The 24,952-nt window shown below is 35.1% G+C and overlaps 1 protein-coding gene across 4 annotated transcripts in view; it reads left to right on the forward strand.

Annotated features, from left to right (window-relative positions):
* gig (TSC complex subunit tuberin) overlaps positions 1–24,952 on the forward strand; it is a 943,661-nt gene that overhangs the window by 261,237 nt on the left and 657,472 nt on the right. For all 4 annotated transcript variants that reach the window (XM_090415521.1, XM_090415523.1, XM_090415524.1 and 1 more), the window contains exon 12: positions 22,348–22,474. In XM_090415521.1, coding sequence (XP_090271647.1) covers positions 22,348–22,474 — 127 coding nt within the window. The remainder of the gene's footprint in view (positions 1–22,347; positions 22,475–24,952) is intronic.

Raw genomic sequence — 24,952 nt, forward strand, 5'->3', positions numbered from 1 at the left:
GATTTTTGTTGTGAGGCTAATATCTTTATCTTTAAAGATTTTGCTTAAATTTGTCATTGCTTTTTTTCCGAGTAATAATCTTCTTCTGACATCTTCGGTACAATAACCATCTTTATCAATTCGGGATCCTGGAACACAAAATTGTTAACTGCTTCCAATTTCTCCCCATCTACTTCAAAATCATTAAGTTCACATGTTCCCATAACTTTTGTCTTTTTGAGGTTAAGGTTAAGACCATATTTAGCACTTTCTTCTTTAACTTTCATAATAAGTTCCTTCAAATCTTCTTTGCATTCTGCTAGCAAGGTGGTATCATCTGCATACCTCAAATTATTAATATTTTTTCCACTAATTTTAATTCCAACTGAAGACTCCTCCAGCCATGCCATTTCTTAAAATGTATTCGCTGTACAAGTTAAACAGGTACAGAGATAAAATTCATCCTTGTCGCATCCCTTTACCTATTGTGAAATACTCCGTTTCTCCAAGATCTGTTCGGACAATAGCTTCTTATTCATAATGAAGATTTCTCAGAACGATAATGAAATGCTCTTGTACTCCCATTGTTCTTAACACATTCCACAGTTTCACATGATCTACAGAGTCAAAAGCCTTGCTACAGTCAAGGAAACAAAGGTAGACATTCTTGTGATATTCCTGTGCTCTTTCTATTATCCATCTCACATTGGCGATTTGATCTCTTGTTCCGTCTGCCTTTTCGAAATCCTGCCTGTTCATCTGGCATTTCTCTCTTCATAAATGGTTCCAGTCTTTTCTGAATAATCTTAAGTAAGACTTTACTTGCATGGAAATCTGTGCTGTAGTTCTGTAATTTTAGCACTCTCTTGCATCACCTTTCTTCAATAAAGGTATAAAAACTGATTTTTTCCATTCCCTAGGCCATGTAGTTGTGATCCAAATTTGCTGACATAGAGCTGTTAAAATTTTAACTGTCTCCTCTCCCAGGGCTTTGAGCAGCTCAATGGGTATTCCATCTCCTCCTGGTGCTTTCTTACTGGATATCTGTTGCAATGCCCACCTCACTTCACTCTCCACTGGTACTGGTTCCTGTGTATAATTCTGCTCTTCAAATTTCTCAGTAATTTTGGAGTTTCTGTAAAGGACTTCTGTATACTCTTTCCATCTTTCTTTGATGTCTGCAGCTTCTGTAAGATATTCTTTGTGTTTACTTTTCAGTATTGTCAGCTTGGCACTAATCTTCCCTGTTAGTTCTCTGATCTTTTTGAAAAGATCTCTTGTTTTTCCTTTCTTGTTTTGATCTTCTATTTGTTGGCATTCCTGGTTAAAGTATTTTTCCTTGTCTCTTCTGGCTTGTCGTTGAAACTCTGCATTCAAATGCTGTACTTCCTGCAAATTTCCTGTGGCCTTCATTTTCCTCCTTTCCTGAGCAGTTTTGATGGCATCTTCTGACAGCCATTTGGACTTCTTCTTACATACTGTTGGAATATTCTTCTTTGCTTCTGTTTTAATTATATCTTTAATCTCTTCCCATAGTTCATCTGGTTCTTTTTCACACAAATTAAATGTATTCAATCTGTTCTGTATACTAATTTTGTATTCAGCTGGTATGTTTCCAAGATCATATCTGATAGACATTTGTGATGTTTTCAGTTTCCATAGTTTCACATGTATCGTAGCTGCTAATAACTCATGGTCTGCTCTGCACCTGGAAAAGTCTTGACAGATTGAATTGCACTTCTCCATCTACTTTGTCCAAGTATATAGTCAATTTGATTTCTGTGTTGTCCATCAGGTGATACCCATGTGTACAATCTTCTTTTGTGCTGTTTAAAGCAGGTGTTAGCAACAAACAAAGAATTCTCTGCACAAAACTCAACTAGTCTCTTCCCTGTAGTGTTACGAATACCTAAACCAAAAACGACCTGTTATTCCTTTTTCCTCAATCTCTCCCACTTTTGCATTCTAATCTCCAGTAAGTAGCCTTAAAGCTCGCTTTGGTGCTGCATCTATCACTTCTTTTAACTTGCCATAAAATTCTTCAATGTCTTCTTCTGATGCCTCTGTAGTAGGTGCATAAACTTGAATGATGGTCATATTCATTGGATATCCACTCACTCTAAGAGAAATGATTCTGTCACTCACTGGATTATAAATACATACCTAGCCATCTTTTTCCTGAGTAAGAAAGATAATCCATTTTTTCGACTTGTCTCATGTCCTGAGTAATACATCATATAGTCCTCTGCTGAAAATGGCCCATTCCTGTCCATCTAAGTTCACTTATTCCCAATATATCCAGCTTCTTGTGCTTCATTTTCATCTTTATTATTTCCAGCTTACCTTGGTTCATACTTCTAACATTCCAAGTTCCAGTTTTGTGTTTGTTTTTTTTTTGTGAAACAGGGAGCCTCCCTTTTCCAACCAGCAACATCCATGACCAAGCTTCCTTCTGGGTTTGACCTGGACACATCATAAAAACTAGTTCTACTTGTGGAAGCCCTCTGTTAACCTCTATAACAAGTTACCTCCTCACTTTTCATATACTTATATTTACAGTCTGCTTAGCTCAGTTGTGGCAGTTTTTCTCTTTTCCTTCTCCAGATACTACTAAAAAAGGCCAAGCCTGTGGCATTGTCTATCTATTCATCAGATTTGCAATAATCCCCATTGACATTCACATCACTATGTCTGCTCAATTCTAGTTGAACTCACACACACACACACACACACACACACACACACACACACACACACACACACACACACACACACACACACACACACACACACACAGAGACAGACAGAGTTCTATCCAAGATGATCTAGTTTTTCTGACTCGTTGTATTAAGTATGATGACACTAATAAACAATTTCCCTACACACTTGATGCCAAATCTATTCAAGTGCAGGCAATCCCTCTTATACAAATCTTTTCTATCATCAAACTCACTCCATGCATCCAAAGCCCATTTCTTCTACACACCCAACATATCACATTCCTCCTTCTTAGCTCATTTCTGTTGTATCATTAACTACTAATTTTCACTTTCTTTTTCTTTCTTTCTTTTTTTTTTTGCTTCCATCAATCCTTTCATATTTTGTCTCATACTATATTTATCATTACTTAAATCATTAGTTCCATCAAGCTTTTCTCCTTTTTATTCTTTCTCTGTTGCATTTGTCACTTCTGGGAGGCTCGATGTAGTGACTTGTCATCAAACGCAAATTTAATTATCCAACTGTCATTCTATATTACTTATGTTTTCTTCTATTCTAATTGACTTATGAGTTTCTGCACTTTCCTGACTCTTATTGTTCTCCTTCCAATTATATATTTGATTTATTCCTTTATCCAAGTGTAAGCAAACAAAGTTTGCACTTGAAGTATTTTCAGGACTGGGGCAACTCATGGTAAAGGTGGTATAAGTTTGATCACTTGCCTTAGTATCCCATAATGCAAAGCACATACCTTATGGGTATGTATAATGATATGCATTATGGAAAGGGTCACTACCCAGACCGGTTTTGACCTTTATTGAGGTCTCGTCAGTGGGAGCCAGACCCAGAAGTGGTGATACCAAGGTGTCACCATATACCAGTTGCCAAAAGGTGTCAACATCTTATTATTAAAATTCTCTGGATTAGAGATAGTTGATGGAAGTTTTTTCACTTGGCTATGCAACCGATCTGTGTAGTGACCCTTTCCATAATGCATAGCATTATACATACTCATAAGGATGTGTGCTTTGCATTATGGGATACTAAGGCAAGTGATCAAACTTATACCACCTTTACCATGAATTGCCTCAGTCCTGAAAATTCTTCAGGTGCAAACTTTGTTTGCTTACATTTGGATAAAGGATTAAACCAAATATATAATTGGTAACATAGCCAAGTGAAAAAACTTCCATCAACTATCTCTAATCCAGAGAGTTGACACCTTTTGGCAACTGGTATATGGTGATATGATTTCTGCATTACTTCCACCTTAGTATTATCAACTCTGGGTCTGACTCCCACTAACAAGACCTCAATAAATGTTGAAGCCAGTCTGGGTAGTGACCCTTTCAATAATGCATAGCATTATACATACCATAAGGATATGTGCTTTGCATTATGGGATACTAAGGCAAGTGATCAGAACTTATACCATCTTTACCATGAGTTGCCCCAGTCCTGAAAATACTTCAGACACACTTTGCTTACACTTGAATAAAGGATTAAACCAAATATATAATTGGTAGCATAGCCAAGTGAAAAAACTTCCATCAATATTGTTCTCCTTATTTTCCTTTTACCATCAGCTTTTATAAACTTTTTTCCTGCTTTCTCTAACTTTCTCATCAATTTTCTGATAATTCCTTTAAATCTGGAAATTTCATATGTCAATTTTTTTTTCATTTATATCACCAGTATAAAGGTTTTCATTTCCGTATTCTGCTTTATCATTATCCTTAGCTTTTGATGCTGCCCTGTTCTTCTGCTGAGTTTTGGACTGCATTTTCAAATACTATCTTAAATTAATATGTCTTAAAATATACTAGCAAATGTACCAAGTACAATGAAATCAGTAAAAACCACAATTAAATACTAAAAATACACTGGCTACTGTTTTAAAAAAACCCTCAATATCTTATAAGAGCTTCAAATGGCACATCTGCTCAAGGTTACTAGAAATGTCCGTCTCTTTCTTCCCAGTGAACATTGGTTTTGAGATCAACATTTAAGGGTTTTAGAGAGAAAATTTTAGCAGTTTATTCATTGATGTGATGCATGGTTTGTCAAATAGGATTGAGAATTGCATTGTATCTGCATCAACAAATTTGAATTGGATTTGCTGTGTTGTCAACAGGAGAATGTCAATATACTGGGGGGATGAAATAGGAAAATTTTACAGTACTCCAGCATTAGTTAAATATATAGGTACCATCACTTTAAAGCGCATAAAAGCCAAAAGCTAACAACTCAATTGTGAAAGACACCATATGATGGAAGTTTTATATAACATGCTTTTTTTTGCTTCATACTTCATACTTTGTATATACTTCAAATACCATATATACCTTAGATAAAGGATGGAACCAAGAATATAATTTATTGGCATTTTTAATTTATAGTATTTTTTTTATCTGTCTCTCGGTCTCCTCATGTCTGAAGATTCTTGACTCAAGCCTCAATGTCTCTCCATTTCTTTCTGTCTTTTGTTGCATTAGTGGCCAACTCCAAAGTAAGCCCGGTTATCTTTTTAATCTAGTCCAACCATCTTGGTCATGGGTGTCCTCTTTTTCTTTGTCCTTCCACTTTGCCCTGCATGATAAGTTTTTCCAGGTTGTTATTTTCACATCTTGAAATGTGACTGAAATATTTGAGATTTCTTTCATTTACAATGTCACATAGTTGACTTATTATACTTTTATTACACCTTTTGTCCATCCAGGAGACTCTCAAAATCCTTCTCCAGCATCACATCTCGAAGCTATTTATCTTGTCCATATCTTTTTTTTTTTGTTGAATGTCCAAGATTCTGCATAATAAATGAAAATCAAAAACACCAAGCTATTGACCAATCTTGATTTAGTAGTGACAGAAATGTTTTCTTTCAATATTTTCTGCAATTGCACCATTGCTGACTTCACCATGGTAATTATTCTTTTAATTTCTGGTTGACATCTACTCTTGGTGCTTATTAGAGCTTCAAGGTAAATGAATTCATCTGCCTTCTCGAAGTCAATATTGTGGGCCAAATTGTCATTTTCCTCTATAGTCATGTATATTTTGTTTTTATCACAATTAATTCTTAAACCATATTTCAGGCTTTCCCATTCAACTCTTTTAATGAGGGACTGCAGTTCTCCTTTGCTGTTGGCAATAAGAATGGTATCATCAGCATACCTAAGATTATTTATCTTTTTGCCATCAACTGAGAAACCACTGTTGTATCTATTAAATGCCTTTTTCATAATGTATTTTCCATAAAGATTGTATAGATCAGGAGAGAGTATGCATCCTTTTCTCACACCTTTCTCGACTTTGAACCACTGAGATGTTTTTTCCATCCATCTTCATCACAGCCTGATTTCTCTTGTAGTGTTGCTTTAAAAGGTTTGTCAAATGTTCTAGGATGCCTATTTTACTTAGTATTTTCCACAGGTCCTCCTACCTGACACAGTCAAATGCTTTGGCATAAACAATGAAGCACATATACAAGGGAATATTAAATTCTTGAGCCTTTTCAACCAGGTGCCGTAGATTAGAAATTTGGTCTCTGGTTCCACATCCTTTTGTGAAACCTATCTGTTCTGCTGGAAATTTTTGCTCAGCATATTGTTTAAGTCTTTCTTTAATAATATAGAAAAGAATTTGTTTGCATATGAGATCAAGGCTGTAGTTCTATAATCATTGCATTTGTTGACATTTCCTTTTTTTTTTTTTTTTTTGTATATTGGGATAAAAATGGATTTTTCCCAATCATCAGGCCAATCTCCTGTCTCCCAGATTTTATTACAATTTTTCTGATTTCGATTCCTATGGGTCCTAGAGCTTCTTCAACCTCTTCTTTTAAGATGCGTGGTTCCTTATGGAAGTCTCTGTTGTTTTCTTTGTTGAATGAGACTGAATTATCTTCGTATAAATTTGAGCAATTGGCCTTCCATCTATTAAGGATGTCTGTTGGATCAGTAAGAATACGATTGTTGACATTAGCTATATTTCAATACTTTGGTTTAAATTTTCTATTCAGCAGCCTTATAGGTCTTTGGTTTGATTTTGATTTAAGTGATCTTCAATTTCTCTGCATATTTTGTTGATAAAGTTGTTTTTATCCTTAATGCAAAATTTTTTTATGAGCTTGGATAACTTGCTAGAGATCTGTCTGTCATATTTTGTTGAAAGTCCTTTTGACTTTATTTCTCATTTTTCTCAACTTGTTTCAGAGTTTCATTTGATATCCAGGGTGTGTTGATTCTGTATTTTTTGAACATTGTTGGCTTTGAAATTTCCAGTACTATTATTTTGATTATATCCCAAAGTTCTTATAGGGTCATTTCATCAGTGTAATTTTCTAGTTCTAGAAATTTATTTTCCCACTTTAAGGTTATATGTCTTGGTAATTCCTGTGAAGTCCAATATCAGTGGATATGCTATTTTATTTGTTTTCAAGCATATTTTCATATCAGCAATGAGGAGCTGGTGATCAGAGCCGTCAGCTCTGGGAAATGCTTTAACATTTTTCATCACAGACCTTCATCTTTTGTTAATAAGGGTATAATCAAATTGGTTCCTTGTTCTGTCTCCATGTGATTTCCAGGTGTATAGCCTCTGTTTATGTTGCTTAAAGAAGGTATTAGTAACCATAAGTTCTCTTTCTATACCAGTCCATGAGATTCCAGGACTGTCTTGTTGTGGTCTTCCATCCTTTTTCCAATGTTTGTATTGAAATCACCCTTAATGATCAAAATGTCCCTTTTCAGCATTGCATCTATGGCTAAATTCAGATCCCTGTAGAAGTGGTAAATGGGTCATTGGTCTCTTTGTCTGCATCACTTGCAGAGGTGCAAATTTGTAAGAGTGTGATTGGTATTGGATTACAGTCAATCCTTAAGAAAATTATCCTATCATCGATAGGGTTATAGCTTTTGACAATTATTGCTACTCCATTTCTGTTTATAGAATGATGTCCAGCAAAATAAATGGTATTGCCTAGCTGTAATGTAAATTGTCCCTTGTTTTTCCAATATGTTACTGCAATTCCTAGTGTATTGATGTAATAGCTGTAATGTAAAGTGTCTCCCTTGTTTTTCCAATATGTTTCTGCAATTCCTAGTGTATTGATGTTTAGTTTTCATTTCAATTTGCACTATGTCCAGCATGCTTGTATGTAATAATCCTTGTACATTCCAAGTACCAATACAGCTAATTTTCCTTAATTGGTGCTTTTTGGTTATAGTTGGATTGGGGCTGAGGAGGGTATCAGTTTTTTTGAACATCATGGGTTCTCAGCTGGTGTCGAGATTGGGAGTTCACCCCTCTGTGCCTGCAGGTACTACCTTGGTTTGCCAGGCTGGGAGCTGCCTTACTTTTACCATCATTCTTCATTGTGGCTATGGTTGTCATGGGAGGATAGCAGAGGGGTTTCCCCTTGCCTTCTCTACCACAGAGCTATTGCCAGTAATGCTGATTCAGCCATGCGCTGCCCGGACTTGAGCCCTTTGGTGATATTGCATATCTTCAGCCTCATGCTAGTACTGGAATGCTGTTGTCCACTTCCAGGATATCTCACTTATTCTGGCTCCTACCCAAGCGAGACCTGTCTGGCTTGGGTGGCTCTGCTGGTTGCTAAGCAACCACTGGTATATCTCTTTGGGTTGTCAGAGTATGTAAGTCCCCTTATCATATCACAGTGGAGATACCTTTGAGGAAGTAGTATAACAGTTTATAGTATAACTAAGTGAAAAAACTTTCAACATCTACCTCTAATCCAGACTAGTTTTGTAATAAGGTGTGTTACCTCTTGACTACTTGTATTTGGAAATATGATTTCTGCATTACTTCAACCTTTGTATCACTTCCGGGTTTGGCTCCCACTGATGACATTTTCAGATTTTGGCAAGATAAGTACTTTGGTTTTCTTTCCTTTGTTTTTCACTTTGATTTTATTTTACTGATGCTAATGGGGGAACCATCACTAGCACTGGGATTTTTAAAGTAAATATTTAGATTAGTGATAGTGCAGTTATACAGGATTACTTTTGGCAGTATCACAACCACCATTTTATAGTAGCTCAAATATAGCATTTGCTGGTAGTGTACAGTTGTTTCTATATCATGGGATTATTTAATTTCAGTCTTACGACTGTAAAGTTTTTTCCTCTTACAATCAAATGCAGAGGTCTTAGCTTCTTTCCTTGATCCCACAAGTTAATGGTACCAATTCCTCCAAGGGTGCAAACTCTAGGAATTGAAATTCCAGGATGCGAAGAGGTGAGACAGGTGACTAAGGTTTTAAAAAAGATAGTTGGGGCTAGTAAGATTTATACTTTCATGCTGTACAGTGGAGGGAAATATTTAATTGTAGTTAAAGATGTGGAAACAAAGGATAAACTATTACTCTGGATTTAGAGAAAGATGTTGGGAGTTTATTTTGCACTTGGTTAGACTATAATAAATTTAGTTTAATCCTTTATCCAAGTGTAAGCAAGCAAAGTTTGCACCTGAAAATTTCTTCAGGACTGAGGTAAGGTAGTGCAACACCAGGCAACTCCGAGCAAAGGTGGACCAAGCTCTCATCACTCCTTGTCTCAGTATCTCCCATAATGCAAAGCACATCTCCTTGCAGACATGTATACTGCTATGCATTAAGGGAAGGGCCACTACCCAGACCGGTTTCTACCTTTATTGAGGTCTCGTCAGTGGGAGGCAGACCCAAACGTGGGGATACTAAGGCAGAAGCAATAGAAGTCATATTTACTTATAGGATTTGCCTTACTAATTTGAATTACTCTGGACTTAGAGAAAGATGTTGGAAGTTTATTTTGCACTTGGTTAGACTATAATAAATTTAGTTTAATCCTTTATCCAAGTGCAATCAAACAAAGTTTGCTCCTGAAAATATCTTCAGGACTGAGGTATCACCACCTTGGTGTTGCACTACCTTACCTCAGTCCTGAAGATATTTTCAGGTACAAACTTTGTTTGCTTACACTTGGATAAAGGATTAAACTAAATTTATTATAGTCTAACCAAGTGCAAAATAAACTTCCAACATCTTTCTCTAAATCCAGAGTAATTCAATAATAAGGTGGTACACCTGTTGGCAACTCCTATAGGTAAATATGACCTCTCCTGTTGCTTCTGCCTTAGTATCCCCACGTTTGGGTCTGCCTCTCACTGACAAGAACTCAATTAAAGTAGAAACCGGTCTGGGTAGTGGTCCTTCCCTTAATGCATAGCAGTATACATGTCTACAAGGAGATGTGCTTTGCATTATGGGAGATACTGAGACAAGGAGTGATGAGAGCTTGGTCCACCTTTGCTCGGAGTTGTCTGGTGTTGCACTACCTTACCTCAGTCCTGAAGAAATTTTCAGGTGCAAAATTTGTTTGCTTACACTTGGATAAAGGATTAAACTGAATTTATTATGATAAACTATTACAGGATTTTACATTTGAAGGTATCACAGTAATTCCTGTGATGGTGGGAAGCCAGGTTAAAACAGTAAAAATTCAGATTTCCAATGTAATATATAAAGAGCAGTAATGAAATTCTTATCCAAACATTCACAAAATGGGGTAAATTCAGTAACATATGAGAGAGTATATCAGGTGACGATCCAAACTGGTTTTCTGGTGAGGTCACATTCACAATGGATATGAAGATGCTTGTACCAAATTTTGTCAACATTGTTACAATTTGAGTTATAGTAAACTATCCCAGAGTACATAGGGCAGTGCCTGCATTGTGGTTCATACGATCACTTGGGTGGCAACTGCCCCAAAGCTAAATGTTTCAACTGTATGGATAGTGGACATATCACTAATCAGTGTCTCAAACCCTGTCAGAAATGCGAAAGTTCTGAACACCGCATTAACATTGTCCTTTCAGAACTTTTGCTGAAAGAGTGGAAGCACCAGTAAAGATAATTAGAACAGCATATATATCAGAGAGGCATATATATATCAGCTATGTCAGGTCGGGTGGGTGCTTCTGCTTTAGAGGTGTTTTTGTTGTCTCCTACAACCCCGACCAATAGGAGACAACACAAACACCTCTAAAGCAGAAGCACCCACCCGACCTGACATAGCTTCCACTTTCCCAATGTGTTCAGATGACGACCACGAATAGTCGAAACGGTCCACACCCCGTCAACCACCTTTCCCCTTCCCCCTCCCTATTTTAAAAAATTAACCCCTTCACTTTTTCCCCACCCTATATAAAAGTATATGTTTCTATATATTACGAAAAAAACCCAGGTTTTTCTAACTTATTCTACCAAACTGCCTACCCCCCCCCCCCCACACACTCTGCAGTTTTCGACATCGCAGACAGAGGAAAAGCCACAACACCCAGAAAAAGGTATGTGCAATTTTCTATTCCTTAGGCTACATATACTTTTTAGTACATCTACACTCATAATGCCCTAAGAATCCATGAGTAAATAGCCAATGACATTTAAACAGGGGTACTCCTAAACTGAAGCAGGCAAAATAGCTGTAATTATAATATGAAAACTTATGCTATGATATTTCAGGTTTTTGTTTCTCCAAGAAACATACTTCTGCAGATTATAAAAACTTATAGATATCCACTTCTTTCTTATTGGAACTTTGGAAGATTTAATATGGCTGGAGTAGAAGTTCTTATACTTGATCCCCTTCCTTTGATCATTCTGTAATATTCAAAGGGATGCTTGATAATCTTGACAATAGACAAGAAATACTGTGGATGTGTAATAAGGTTTATAAATGTTTATGCTCCATTCAGTGGAACAGTTAAACAAAAAATCCAGGAATTGCAGCCATATTTATACAGTGCCCACTACATTATAGCACCTAGAGACTGGAATTGTATTGAAAACTCCACATTAGATAAAAATAGTAGGACACCCCCAGGAATGGAAAAGCTGGATATGCACTGTTAAACACATATCTCAACAATACTCAACTAGTAGACATATGGAGGATCTACAATCCTAATCTCCATGCTTACATGTACATGAATCAAGGTATTGGTACCATCTTGATCAAATTTATATCTCTTCTTTCCTCATAAATATGATATTTGAGATAAAACATCTTGACATCAACTTGTCAGATCACAATCCAGTTCTACTTAAATTCCACTACATGGACCATGGAGACTTCCACCAAATTTTTTGTTGTGGAATTCTGATCTGGAATTTTCAACCAAATTCTAGATCCTCTGTTCAAATTGGAATAATGTTACCAGAACTGGTATATGTTGTTAAAATTCAGACAAGCAGTAAAACAGAATATGATTGGATTGGGAAAGGAACAGGCTTTCCTCAAAAGAAAAAAAGTAGAACGACCTGTATAAAGAACATAGAGATAGAAGTGAAAAGGCAGAAACAAGTTGAAGAAAGAAATTTTAAAATAAGAATACAGCAGCACTAGCAGATATCTCTTCAGCTGCATTCTTCAATAGCAATTCACTAAATTCCACACAGAAAGGACTGTCACTCAAATCACTGCTGTGTTCATGGTGAAGACATGCCTACCACTCAAGACATCCTTGACTCCTTTCAAAAACACTATAAAAATTTGTTTGAAGACGATAGTACTGTGGGAAATTGTCTTCAAACAGATTTCACAGCAAACCATTACACAGAAAGCCATTAACTCTTTGAACATTAATGGCTTTCCTGTTCATATCCAAAATGGGCTTGACAGACCCATTACAGCATCTGAAGTTACCCCAGCCTATAAAGAATGCTAGACAATAAATTCCCCCAGACCTGATGATCTAGGAATAGAACTTTACCACAATGTCTGGGATTTTATTCTTCCCATTCTAGTTATACTGTTTAATTCTTTTCTCTCATCAGGACATATATACCATGTGAATTTGTAGCAAGCCATATTGTCCTCATTCCAAAACCTAATACCTTAATCAGCAGCTGGAGACCTATTTCTTTATCTAATACTGACTACAAGATATTTTTCCACATTATCAATGACAGGCTCAAAGTAGGAGTGAGATACATAATTAAAAACACATAGGTGTATGGAGTTCCAAGCCGAGCAGTAGAATTCAGTTTGTTTCTGCTATGTGATCTACTCCACTTAGTTAATACGAAAAGCAGCCAGTGGCAGTGCCATCAGTAGACCTTACTCAAACATTTGATAATGTCTGGCATTCCTTTCTGTTCCATATTCTCCAGCAAATTGGTGTGGGTACAAAGCTGCTATCCGTTATCAGAGTCTATGCCAATTCAACTATCGGCCTCCTAGTTAATGGGTTCCTATCAGAGCCAGTCAAAATTCAAAAAAGAGTCAAGCAAGGTGGCCCTCTTAGTCCACTGGTTCTTGAACTTTTCTTATAGGAAGTCGACAACATACGTACTGTGCAAGGAATAACAGTTCCTTCAACTATGAAGGAAAATAAGGTATTAGCATATGTCAATGATGTAGTGTGCACTTTGAAGGATTCTCCAGGACATGATTCACCACTGTTATTCATCAGAAAAACCAGGAACTACCATCAACTCCAAGTTTGATTGCTGTGCCACTACCATGATCTCTTGCCTCAAGACCGGCCACACAAGACCAATCAAGTTTAGCAATGGCATAAAAATCTTCCCCATCTGCAGAATCTGTAACATCGAGGAAGCATCGCCACTACATTTACTGAATATTTCTAAATGTGAACTTTATAACAACCCAGTAAAGGTGCTTTACTAAATACACGAATTTGACCTCTATGATCTGGTGTAATAATACCATGAAAAAAAAAAAAAACATTCCATATATATAAATCTTTTTTAGTATTTTGTAAAAATTCAGCAAGGTCAGTGGATTAACTGCTAATGCAGACAATACAAAATTAAAAAACTTTTTGGAAAGTGGGATCTTGGAGACATTCCTTTTGGACTAACCCCTAATTAGAGAGAACCCCCTCATTATACTTGGAATTTCCTTCTCCACTTACCTGGTATTACTAGTTTAAGAACTTATATACAAGAACATTGAAATCTTAGAAGACTGGAAAATTGGGCCACTTTCCTTTTCTTCTAAAGTCATAGTACTTAAAACCATAATCTTCCCTGCTCAGTTGTTCATAATAAATATCACAGTCATCACAGAAGCTGAAGAAAAGCAATTATATAGTATGCCTGTGAATTTTTTTGGTCTAGCTAATACCAAGAAGTTAAAAAGGAATTTCTTCAACTATCAAAGAAGCATGGAAGATTTGGGCTTCAATTATTAAAATTCTGCTATTTAAGCAATGCAATTTCAAAATTCCATAAAATGTTGCAGATCAATCACACGTGTAGACCTTCTCTAGTACTACCTAGGTTTTCATCTTCCCATGTTTGGAGTAAATGATTATAAAGGTCTAAAAGTTGAGATTGTTCCTATATACAACATTCTGGTATTGACATTCTTTCCATTAAAAAAAAAAAAATAAAATTTGGTATAAAGAAATCTTTAATCTCTTTTGCCAAGAACTTCCACAAGTACTGACAACAACACTTTGTTTCATAGCTTACTGAAGTTCCAGGGATACCCTAACAGGAGAGATCTTGCCTGGAAAATTGTATATGGCCACCTTTCAGTCAATACCATCAATTGGAAGTACTTTAACATCGGAGACCCAATCTGTGACATTTGTTAACCAATTGGAAACAGTAGAACATGCATTCTACAGCTGCACTATTTGACCTAATGTCACCTTTGAAGTAATACCTTGTGCAGTAAATTTTTTTATGTGGCTTCCACACATGAAAGTTTTTTTGTAAACCTATAATACATTACATGGGTTAGCTATGAAATTTTTTCTTTATATTTATTAATTTAATTCGATTTTAATTATTTATTTTATTTGTTTATTTAAGTTTAATAATAATATAATATAATTTAATAAGTTAGTAATGATATAATTTTTTCATGTAGTATCCTGTACACCCCTTGAGGGTACATAGCAGGAATTTGATGATGATAATGTTTGTTTATTTATTTTGTATTCTTTTTTTTTTTTTAATACAACCTGGAAACTCTAGAGACCAAACATGGAACTTTTTTCAGGCCTCCAATAAGTGAGGTACTTGTCTTACACTGGAAAATAAGAAATTCATCTTCTATGCTTTTTATCTTCACTCAGAATTTGCAGAAATCTACTTAGATGATTCTGATATTGTTAAAAACATTTCTAGAACTCGTCTTTTTGAATGCTTTTTATTCTGTTACCACATGATGTGTTGGATGTCAGAAACATCAGAAAATCTACATTCTTTTGGAGCATTCTTCAATTTTCAGAGCTGCTAAATGTCACAAATGGCTAAGTCTAGTGAATATGAAGGATGGTCCAATTTTGTGATTAATTTTTTAGCCAGAAACTTGTGGACAACTATTGCATCATGTTCAGGATCATTGCCATGATAGATGATCCAGTTGTTCAGCAAAAGTTTATATAATCTTGCCAGCATTTCTAAATAACAATGTTAAATCACTGTTTGTCCTTATTTAATGAATTTGAAATGAACTATGCCTATGATCAAGTAAACAAACAAACATGGCTTGATCTGCGATCATGACATTTGCAGTGTAGTTCAGTTACTACATGAACAGTTCGGTCTTGGTGAAGATATTTTCTATGGCATGCTTTAGCATTTTGTTCTGGGGTTATACTGAGTACACAGAGTTTCAATCAACAGTAATAACTATCAAAAACAGCCGATCATGAAGAAAGATCAGAACAAACATCAAGCCACCATTGCGTTTGATCTTCACTCAAAATTTGTGGAACCATCTTTGTAGAAATTTTTTCCATTCCTAAATTCCATCAAAATTTTCCTCACTGTTTCTAAGTTTAATTCTTATGCTATTATTCATACACTTAATCATCTTTATGGGTGAACCAATTGCCTAATGCTTTCCACTTCACAAGTTAGATTAGTTTGTGGTTGCCCATTACTTTCATTGTCTCACATCTTACCGTTTTTCTTTAAATCTCTTATGCCACTCGTTATGCACTAGAATTTTTCGTGGCATTATCACCATAAAAAAACTCTTAACATGCACAGAGTTTCACTTTTTGCCTAACATTGTTGAATTCAATTCAGTCATTTTTCCAACAGAAGCAACAAACATGCATGTTCAAACTCTAATACATTTTGTCAACTGCTGGCTTGATTATTTTGATATGACTCAAGACAGTAGCACAAACATATTCAGCATGCATAGTTACACTAACTTGCCACATGCATGATAGTACAAAGCTGTTCCAGGAATTTATCACACCTCATATATACCAGTCATTCTCACATACTTGGTGTTTCATTAATTCTCAGTTTGTCTATTTACATCTTTTAGTAATTTAGATATATCAACCAAATATAAGACTTCCCCTCAAATATTGATTTCTGATATATTCCAAAATACGTATATCCCCCCCCCTCTCCCCCTGCAAAGCAGTTTCTTTTTATCAGATCCATACTATAATTTTTGGTGTGCCCACTGATATGCAAACAAGAAGTACATCGGAAATTATCATGTCACAATTTAAGGTCAAGTACAAATGAGATGGTTTTTCTCGGCCCACCATGGACATATTAAGATTGCCATATTGCTTTTTTTTTTTTGGCTGATTTCTCTCTACCATACAAAATTGTTCAACCACAGGACTTCCCACCATACTAGCTGTATTTATTCTGTTGTTTGTTTCTATATTTAGTTACCTCATCATCAAATTCCTGACATATACCCTCAGGGGAGTGTACAGGGACTTATGATAGTACTACATGAACAGTTCCATCATTACGAACTTCTTATCAACAATTTTCCTCTAGATTAGCCTGTTAATTGTCAACATTTCAATATTATGAGATCTTATATTCCTGGATTTATTTGGGACATCATCTGCATTAAGTAAAGTGCTGAGATTAACTTCTTCAATTTTGATATCAGGTTTGATACCTCTTTCCTTCATAATGTGATCCACATAGATGATTAATAACAGTGGAGATAATGTGCACCCTTGTCGCACACCTGACTTAACATCAAACCATTTTCCTCTACCTCTTTCCATTCTAAATGCTGATTTACAACTCAAATATTTGTTGGATCCTACTTTCTACTCCGATGTATATTCTAGCTGTTGACTGACTTCACATTCAAACACAGAGAAAATTTATTTTTAACTGTGCCACTCTATGTTCTAATTTGCATAAGCAACATTGTGAAATCAACCATCAGTTAGCACCATATAGTTACCAACTTAATTCAGGCCGAAATTCTCTTTATTATATATAGGGTTCCCGCTAAGATTCAATATATTTTAATGAGCGGTGCAATGAAAGAAATCAGACAAACAAGATTCAACTCAAATAAAAATATTTAATGCTTTAACACATAAATTTACATTAAAACAAGGATTTCTAGTAGGGATAATAGACAGTAGTAATTTACTCAGCTGAGTATATCATTTACAATTAGAATTTATGCATATAAATTCCTCTCTTCTTATCATCAAGATTCCAAACACAATTTTACTCTAAACAAAACTATCATTCAATGTACTTTAAATATTGATTCAGTTTAACTGTTCAGAACAATCACAAAGCACAAGTCATCAGTCATTCTTTCAGCAACTTTAAAGTTTATCAATCTAACACAATAGTTCTCAGAAAGTTCAGTCTCAATTTTACATCGTGTTCTCACGTATCACGCTTCACTATATCACACATTCAGTTATGAATTATCGATCCAGCGATACTTCATATATTACATTTACGAGGAAATGCTTCACTATATCACACATTTAATTATGACTGTTAATTTCAGCAATATGAACTATATCATGTTCTCCAGAAACAAGCTTCACTACTTCACACGAGGTATAGAAAAGATATCCTTACCAGTATGAACAGTATAGCTTCCTCATTATCAAGAATCCTAGAAACACTCCTTGGTTCTTGAATACTTTCACTTTGAGAGCACACAAATATTATAGAGTCCTGGGTTTCAGTAACTGATTAGTTAACTTGGTAGAATTTATCTTCTTGCTCGTAATTGCCTAACCTTCAATATTTCTTACTCATTCTTATTATCCTTTTGTCCAATGCTATCCTTCTGCGAGGCAATAGGAATTTATAAAAGAATAAGAACTCGAAGAAAGTTAAGTCAAAATACGAAGTGGTCCCCAGTCCTTCCTACTCTGTTCAACCCCAGGTTATTTCTCTTCCCTCTCTTTCCACTGTGTTCTTCCTTTTTTATGTACTGCTCATGACATCCTACTCTCCTTTCCCACCAAAATCTAGTTCTAACTGGCTTCTTGTATACTGTACAGTAACTCATGCTAAAGCACGCACTGGCTAAAATTAACATAATTTCTCACAACAATCAATCATGTCTTGTTTTGAAGAATTACTTGGATGCATTGCATTTTACTAATAACATAAAAAGATTACATATTTTATCTCTGTTTTAGTAATATTAATTTCATAATAACAAGTGATATTTAATACACAGTTTTCACAACTGCACTTCATCTCAAAACAATAAATGAACAAATAAATATTAATAAACATAACTTGAAAGAAATCATATGAATAGCATACTATTAACAAGAGATTATTAGTCTGATGAGCAAATTTGGCTTAGGGAATGGCAGATTATGTTGGACTCTGAATGAAGTATTAATAATTTCCAATTTTCTTCATTCAGAATCCAACACTATGTATTGCTTGATATAATGTCCCATTTACACCATATAACTGGAGCGTTTTGAACAGCTTTCCTCTTGGTACCTTGTCTAGTTTTGACTAGTTTTGACCTTTATTGAGGTCTCTTCAGTAAAGGTCGAAACTAGTCTGGGTAGTGGCCCTTCTGTTAATGCATAACATTATACATATCCGCAAGGAGATGTGTTTTGCATTATGGGAGATACTGAGATAGGAGTGATGTAATCTTGCTCCACCTTTGCAACGAGTTGCCTGGTGTTGTACTACCTTACCCCAGTCCCGAATATACTTTCAGGCGCAAACTTTGTTTGCTCACACTTGGATAAAGGATTAAACTAAATTTATTATACCCATTCTGATATTGGCCCTCATCACTCTACTTGATATTGCCTGCCATTCAAGAAGATTACCCTCATGTTTAGGGTTTAATATTATTGTTCCGCATTCTTTTCCCTGATTGTTATGTAAATTATTCGATGTAACCTGTGTAACTGTGGTGTTTAAAAATAGAGGAAAGCGATTATGTCTTGTTAATATAGTGAGTCAGCAAGAAATGTAAAAGAAAGTTTCACAACAACTTGTGAACAAATTATGCACCTAAAAGACTTTTGGTAAGATAGAACCCAAGTGACATCATCGTGCTGGAGGGTAATCACAGACGCTTCGAGTTGGAACAAAGAATGAGAAGCAAATTTGAGGTACTGAAAGGGAGAGAAACAAATGGCTGACTTTTGGTCCTTTTTTTTTTTTTTTTCTGGCTGTATGGGAAGAGATGAGGTGATAACTAGGGGCTCCTGGCTGGAGGTTTAGTAGTTCTTATCTCATGACCCTGATGGTCTATCATCGGAGCTTTGTCAGTGGTGAGTCTCCCTGAAGTTTTCCGGGTAGCTTCCAAGGCACATCCATCAATGTATCTCGCCGTATGGCAGGTTGCACTCCCTACGAAATTGAGAATGGCTGTTCAGGGGCCTATGCATAAACATCGAAGGCAAAAAAATCAGAGATTCTCCATATGCCTACTAGTGTAATAAACTTCCAGCTGCCACCCGAGGAAGAAAGAAGGAAGGATGTCATTTGCTACTCAGGCAAAACTGTGAGGGTACACAGGGTACAGAAGCATCCGAGTTAAAGAAAGAAGTATCCAGATCAAGGCAAAGATTCAAGATGTCCCAATGGAACTTTGTTTGTGGTAAAGGACTGTTTATAAAAAGAAAAACTGTGAGTAAGCACATCATATCGATGTTTCCTGGATTGTAGATATGTAAAAATTGGATATAAATATATTAAGCAAGTGTCTGTGCTAAATTTTGTAAAATACTGAGTAGAGTGTCAGAATGGTGTAAATGAATATGTTATATTTGTATAAGGTAAATTTCTGAAGTTAGCTATGCTGGGAGAAACAGTTATTCCCCACTACTGTACGCTCACAGATGCGAGGCCCTTTGACACTTTTGCGCATGTCAGAAGAAGGAGAATCCATTCCGATAATAGGATAATCAATCCGTATTGTGGGATGAGTTCTTTATTATTACACATTGAAAAAATTAACTTTTTTTATGAACATCGTATTTTTTAAAGTGGTAGCTATTTTGCTTATATAACAGTTAGAAAATTTTGCATATAAAGCACGTGATTTTGCGTGTTGTGACCAATCGTACATCACCTTATTTCTTTCTCCCCATCAACATGAATTGACTCTTCTTGGCAGATTTCCAACTGAGGTTCTCTATCTGTGGTCGGACAGTATTTGTCTAGTATGTATTGTATAATACTAAGTAGTGTGTTAGGGTTGTGTGAATGCAGAATGTGTGTTTTAATTGTGTAATGTATTTTCTGGAGTTAGCTATGCTGGGAGAAACAGTTATTCCCCACTATTTGTCTAGTTTATAATGTCAATTTTTTTAGTTAGAATAAAATGTTTTGTTTGAACAGAAACTTGATCTGATCATTGCCAATGCACTATCTTAAAAGAATTACGAACCTCTGTGTGTTAATTAGATATTGCCACAACTTGTTATATGGTTAAGAGAAAATTTGTTAAATATTGCCTTTAATTCCACTTCTTTGATTCCTCACTTTCTATTATTCAGTCTGACTGGAGCAGTCGTAAATCATATAAATTTATCAGGCCGATGAGTGTGAGAAATTGAATATACCATAATCGTAAAGCCGGCCATAGCTAAAATTAGAGTCTGCTTTACGTGCAGTAGGAAAGGGCAGGAAGAAAGCGGGGAACAAAATTTAAGATAGAGAAGCTTAGTGAAATAACTTATTGTAAACAAAATTTTTTGTTAAACTGTTGTAGTTAATGGAATGATGATATAAGAAAATATAACAACAAAGGGCAAAATAAATGAAGTAAATAGAGTAAAGGTCAATAATAAAAAATTAATAGTAATAATTGAAGAACAAATAAAGAATTTTACAATGCTGCAGTTTAATAAATAATAAAAAAATCATTAAGATTTTACAATTGCACAATCAATAGGATTTTAATAAATAATAAATTACGATAATTTACAAAGGCAATCTAAAAAGTAATATCAGCATACATAGTAGAAAAAGAAAATTCATTACAATTTTACACCTGAATATAGCATCTTGCATTTGATGCTTAGAAATATGTCACCTGTTTTTGTCTTGTTTGTTTCAGTAACACCTATTATGTAGATGTGGTAATTATCCAGTTTTTCTGCTAGTTTCATTTCTTTTCCATTGATGCTTCTTATGTTGATGGTGCCAATCTTGATTTCTGCTGAGGTTGAGTTGGAGTTTGTTCCAGTAGTTGACTTTTCACTCTTTACCCTGGTTCCCTGACAAAAACAAACGGAAGTCTTGTTTAACTGGGCAATGCCACAGCTGGCATGAAATTCCATCATGATGTACCATCATTCTGAGTTATGGTAAGAATACAATTTGGTTGGTTAAATCTCATATTGCAAGCCCATCCTCATTCATTCATTCATTCATTATCCAGGTAGATATTCAACTGTTTCATAGATACCCAACAGGGTACACCATGAGAAGGTGAGCACTGGACATCAAGTCAGAAGTCCTGATTGGTTTCCCCCCAAAATGCCATGTGGAGGTCTCTTCCCAGTTATTCACCTTAACCCTTAAACACCTTATTTAATTAATTACCTGTCTTCACTAAAAATTATGCCTAAATAGCTAAAATGCATAATTTTTTTTTTTCAAGTTCATAAGTTTATTACCCAGAATGCAGTTGATGTTTTCTGTTTTCCTGTCTGTATTCAAACTGTTGCATAGTATATTCAATTCTTTTGCCACCAGATTTTATTTGTTTGTTTTAATTTGATGTGTTATGGTTCTAGTATTACTGATTTTTGTACAAAACTTAATGCGCCTACATCATTCCTGATTCTCAGATACAATGAGAGATGATCTTGTAATAAGCAGAAAGAAACACTTATCCTGATATGCCTTGATATTTTTCATGCTACTTGGGAATGGAGTATATAGAAAAACACATTTTTGGATATATCTTGATTAGTCTTATATGTAAGAATTTTTACATATATTTCCTACAGATTTTTATGGTATACACATCATTCTCTTTTTTCTTCTTTTTTTTTAGTAGAAGTAAATTACCAGAAGAACAGCTGTTTAATACAGTCAACTCTCATTATAGCAAACTTGTAGAAACCACAGGAATAGTTTGCAATAGATTTTTGTTAGAATGGCATTATAACCTATGGGTCTTCAGCCAGAACATTCTAGCAGTTTGCTATAATGAATGAATTTGTAATGATGGTGTTTGCTATAAAGAGAGTCCAATGCAATAACTCTTAAAAAAAGTACAGTTTTGTAAGTAATGGATGACATATTGTATTGAAAATAATGAAATAATAGATGACAAATTGTTCTGCATTTAATTTAAAATAACAATAGTTCTCGTTTTGAAAAAAAAAAAATCCTTTACCATCTAGGAGAAACTTAACAGACAATATACTTCTAAAAGGAGCTGTACACTTCCTCTGGATGGCATTGTGGAGTCCTGAACAGGTTCCCACACTGCAACATACTCCTTCTGCTGTTCTTCCAGCCTTTCTTATGGTGAGATTTTCTTGAATAATAATACAAATTATTTTAAAGTAATTCACTAGATTTAAGATTTATAAATATTTAATCATGGCCACATAAGGGGTGAAACTAGATAATTGGGTGGAAATATCAATGTAGCCACTATGTGAAGATTTCACTGAAAATTGTGACCAATATCCATTCTTTATTTTCTCATGATGTGTCCCCTTTTTTAGATATCTTCTCAGATGCTAAGAGGATGAGCTGGCAATATAAGACCTAGCCAAATAATGCTTATTACTTAGAGATGGCATGATATCAGATAATTTGATATCATGCCATTTCTAACATCACCAGTTACACAAGGCTAGCTGTTTTATTCAGGTTGAACAGTGAGAAACTACCTTAGCAGAATTGAATAGACATTATCAATCTTCAAAGTATAAATGGAAAAGAAGCAGAGTTAGCAGAAGAGTTGCAAAAACACCATGTTATTCTTATTTACTGAGTTGATGACAACAACAGATGACATATCAAATATAGTATAAGATAATTTATTCAGGTAATAGATCAGGGAAGGGAGGATAAAGGTTTTTAATGGGAGTTGATTTCACATAGAATGATGAGGACTTATTTCAAAAGGGGAGATTGAACACTGAGATGTTCTTGTAAGAAAGACATAAAGAAAGTTTTGAGATGAGCTAGCAGCTGACATATAATGAAAAACAAAAAGTCAATTCTCTTTCCTTTCTGGAAAAATATACATCAGAGTAGGTAGAGAAGGAAATGAATCCTAGACATGTAGAAATGTCATAGAAAAATTTAAAGATAAAGTGCTAACAGGAATTTTATCTGCTTGATTTCTGCTCAGGTGCAGACAAGTCATTATTATTGCTATTGGTGCTAACATGAAAATATTAATAAATTCACATGGAAAGATTACACACAAAAACATGAAAAGTTATCGTTGTTAATAATGATATCTTTAAAATAGTCCACTGTATTAAGAGAGTGCAAGATTTGAAATAGGAAGTGACTATAATGAGCATGATAAAAATGAATGCCACATTGAAAAATTTATAGTAAATTAAATTAAAAAAATGGAAGTTACACAGCTCTTAGATATGAACTTAGACCAAAACATACAAATGTTGCTGGTTTGAGAACATGGATTAAACCTTAGAGACTAAGTGGAAAAATCCAAAGAAAACAATGAAGTTCTCTATGAAGTTAGCCATAGAGATTGAAAAGAACTCCATGGTAAATACCAGAAGATAAAGAAGCAGTCCACATAAAGAAGATATATTGACTAGTAAGTTAGTATGCACTTTTAGAAAATACAGAGAAGAATGTAGGAGACCTAACTTATATATAAAAGGCAACTTGACAGAAATTATGAAAAAAAAATTGTTAAGAATAAAAAAGATAAATATCATAGAGGTGAGGAGGTGTTTGGAGGCTACTAAAGAAAACTTGAAAATGTAGGAAAGAGTGTCACAAAAAGAAGTGATATAAAAAGTAAAGTTAAAAGATATTCTAGAGTAATATTTGGGAAAAATATTAAAGTAGCCAGAAACAAAACTGATAGAAAATATCAGAAAAGGAATGCAACCACAAGTATATTCCTCTACTAGAAGAGAAAAATCTATTAGAAACCTCAAATGCAAAAAAGGTAGCTGAGTAGATGATGCCATTCTACACCTTCTTTCTTCCTTATCTGAAATACTTGAGCTATTAATGAGATGCTGATATGCGATAGATATCTTCTTCCAGCCAAGTCATCCCCACTTTCCTATGGTGTGGCCTGTTCTTGTAAACAGCATTCTGGTGAAGTGAGTATTGACACCTCATAATCATGTCTTGCCTAGTTGGATAAAATGCTGAATAAACTCAAAATTAATCCACCCCGCAGGTGGCAGATTAATTTTGCCATTTAATGAAACACCACTATTCTGCTTACTGGAGGTGTGAAGTAGCTATTGCCAATTTTTGCCTCTAGTGTAGTGTCTCAATTTTCTCTCTGCATTTGTCACACAAGCATAGCAGGTGATGGCTTTGCTGTGCATGTCTTCCCATCAGTGGAAAGCATGTTAGGGATCCATGACATCCTCCATTCAAGGGTAGTACAGCAGTAAAATGGTCTCTGCAGGCTAGCTGCTAGATAGTACATAGGACCAAACCCGTCGACTGGCCAATAATCCTGCTGCTTCCTACTAAGCTGGTTTATGCACAAAGGGAGTCTGAGTATAGTAGCTTGCAGGGGCACTATCAAAGCTACATTTGAGTCTAGGAATCCCCTGTGTTGAAATAATGTTCACAAGTCCTTTTGCCATGCTACATGTTTCTGCTCTATAGATTTATCCAGTATTTCACTACTGAGAAAGTTGGCATAACAAATGTATAACTGATTAAAATAAAATCGTCCATGAAAACTAACAAAAAAAATTCAAAAATGCACCAAAGAATTAAAAAATAAATAATGTATATACAGGGTGTTCGGGATAAATTTGA

The sequence above is a fragment of the Typopeltis vanoorti genome, chromosome 3, assembly GCF_054136105.1.
Source record: "Typopeltis vanoorti isolate ZY-2024b chromosome 3, IOZ_Tvanoo_1.0, whole genome shotgun sequence".
In the NCBI taxonomy this organism is placed as follows: Eukaryota; Metazoa; Arthropoda; class Arachnida; order Uropygi; family Thelyphonidae; genus Typopeltis; species Typopeltis vanoorti.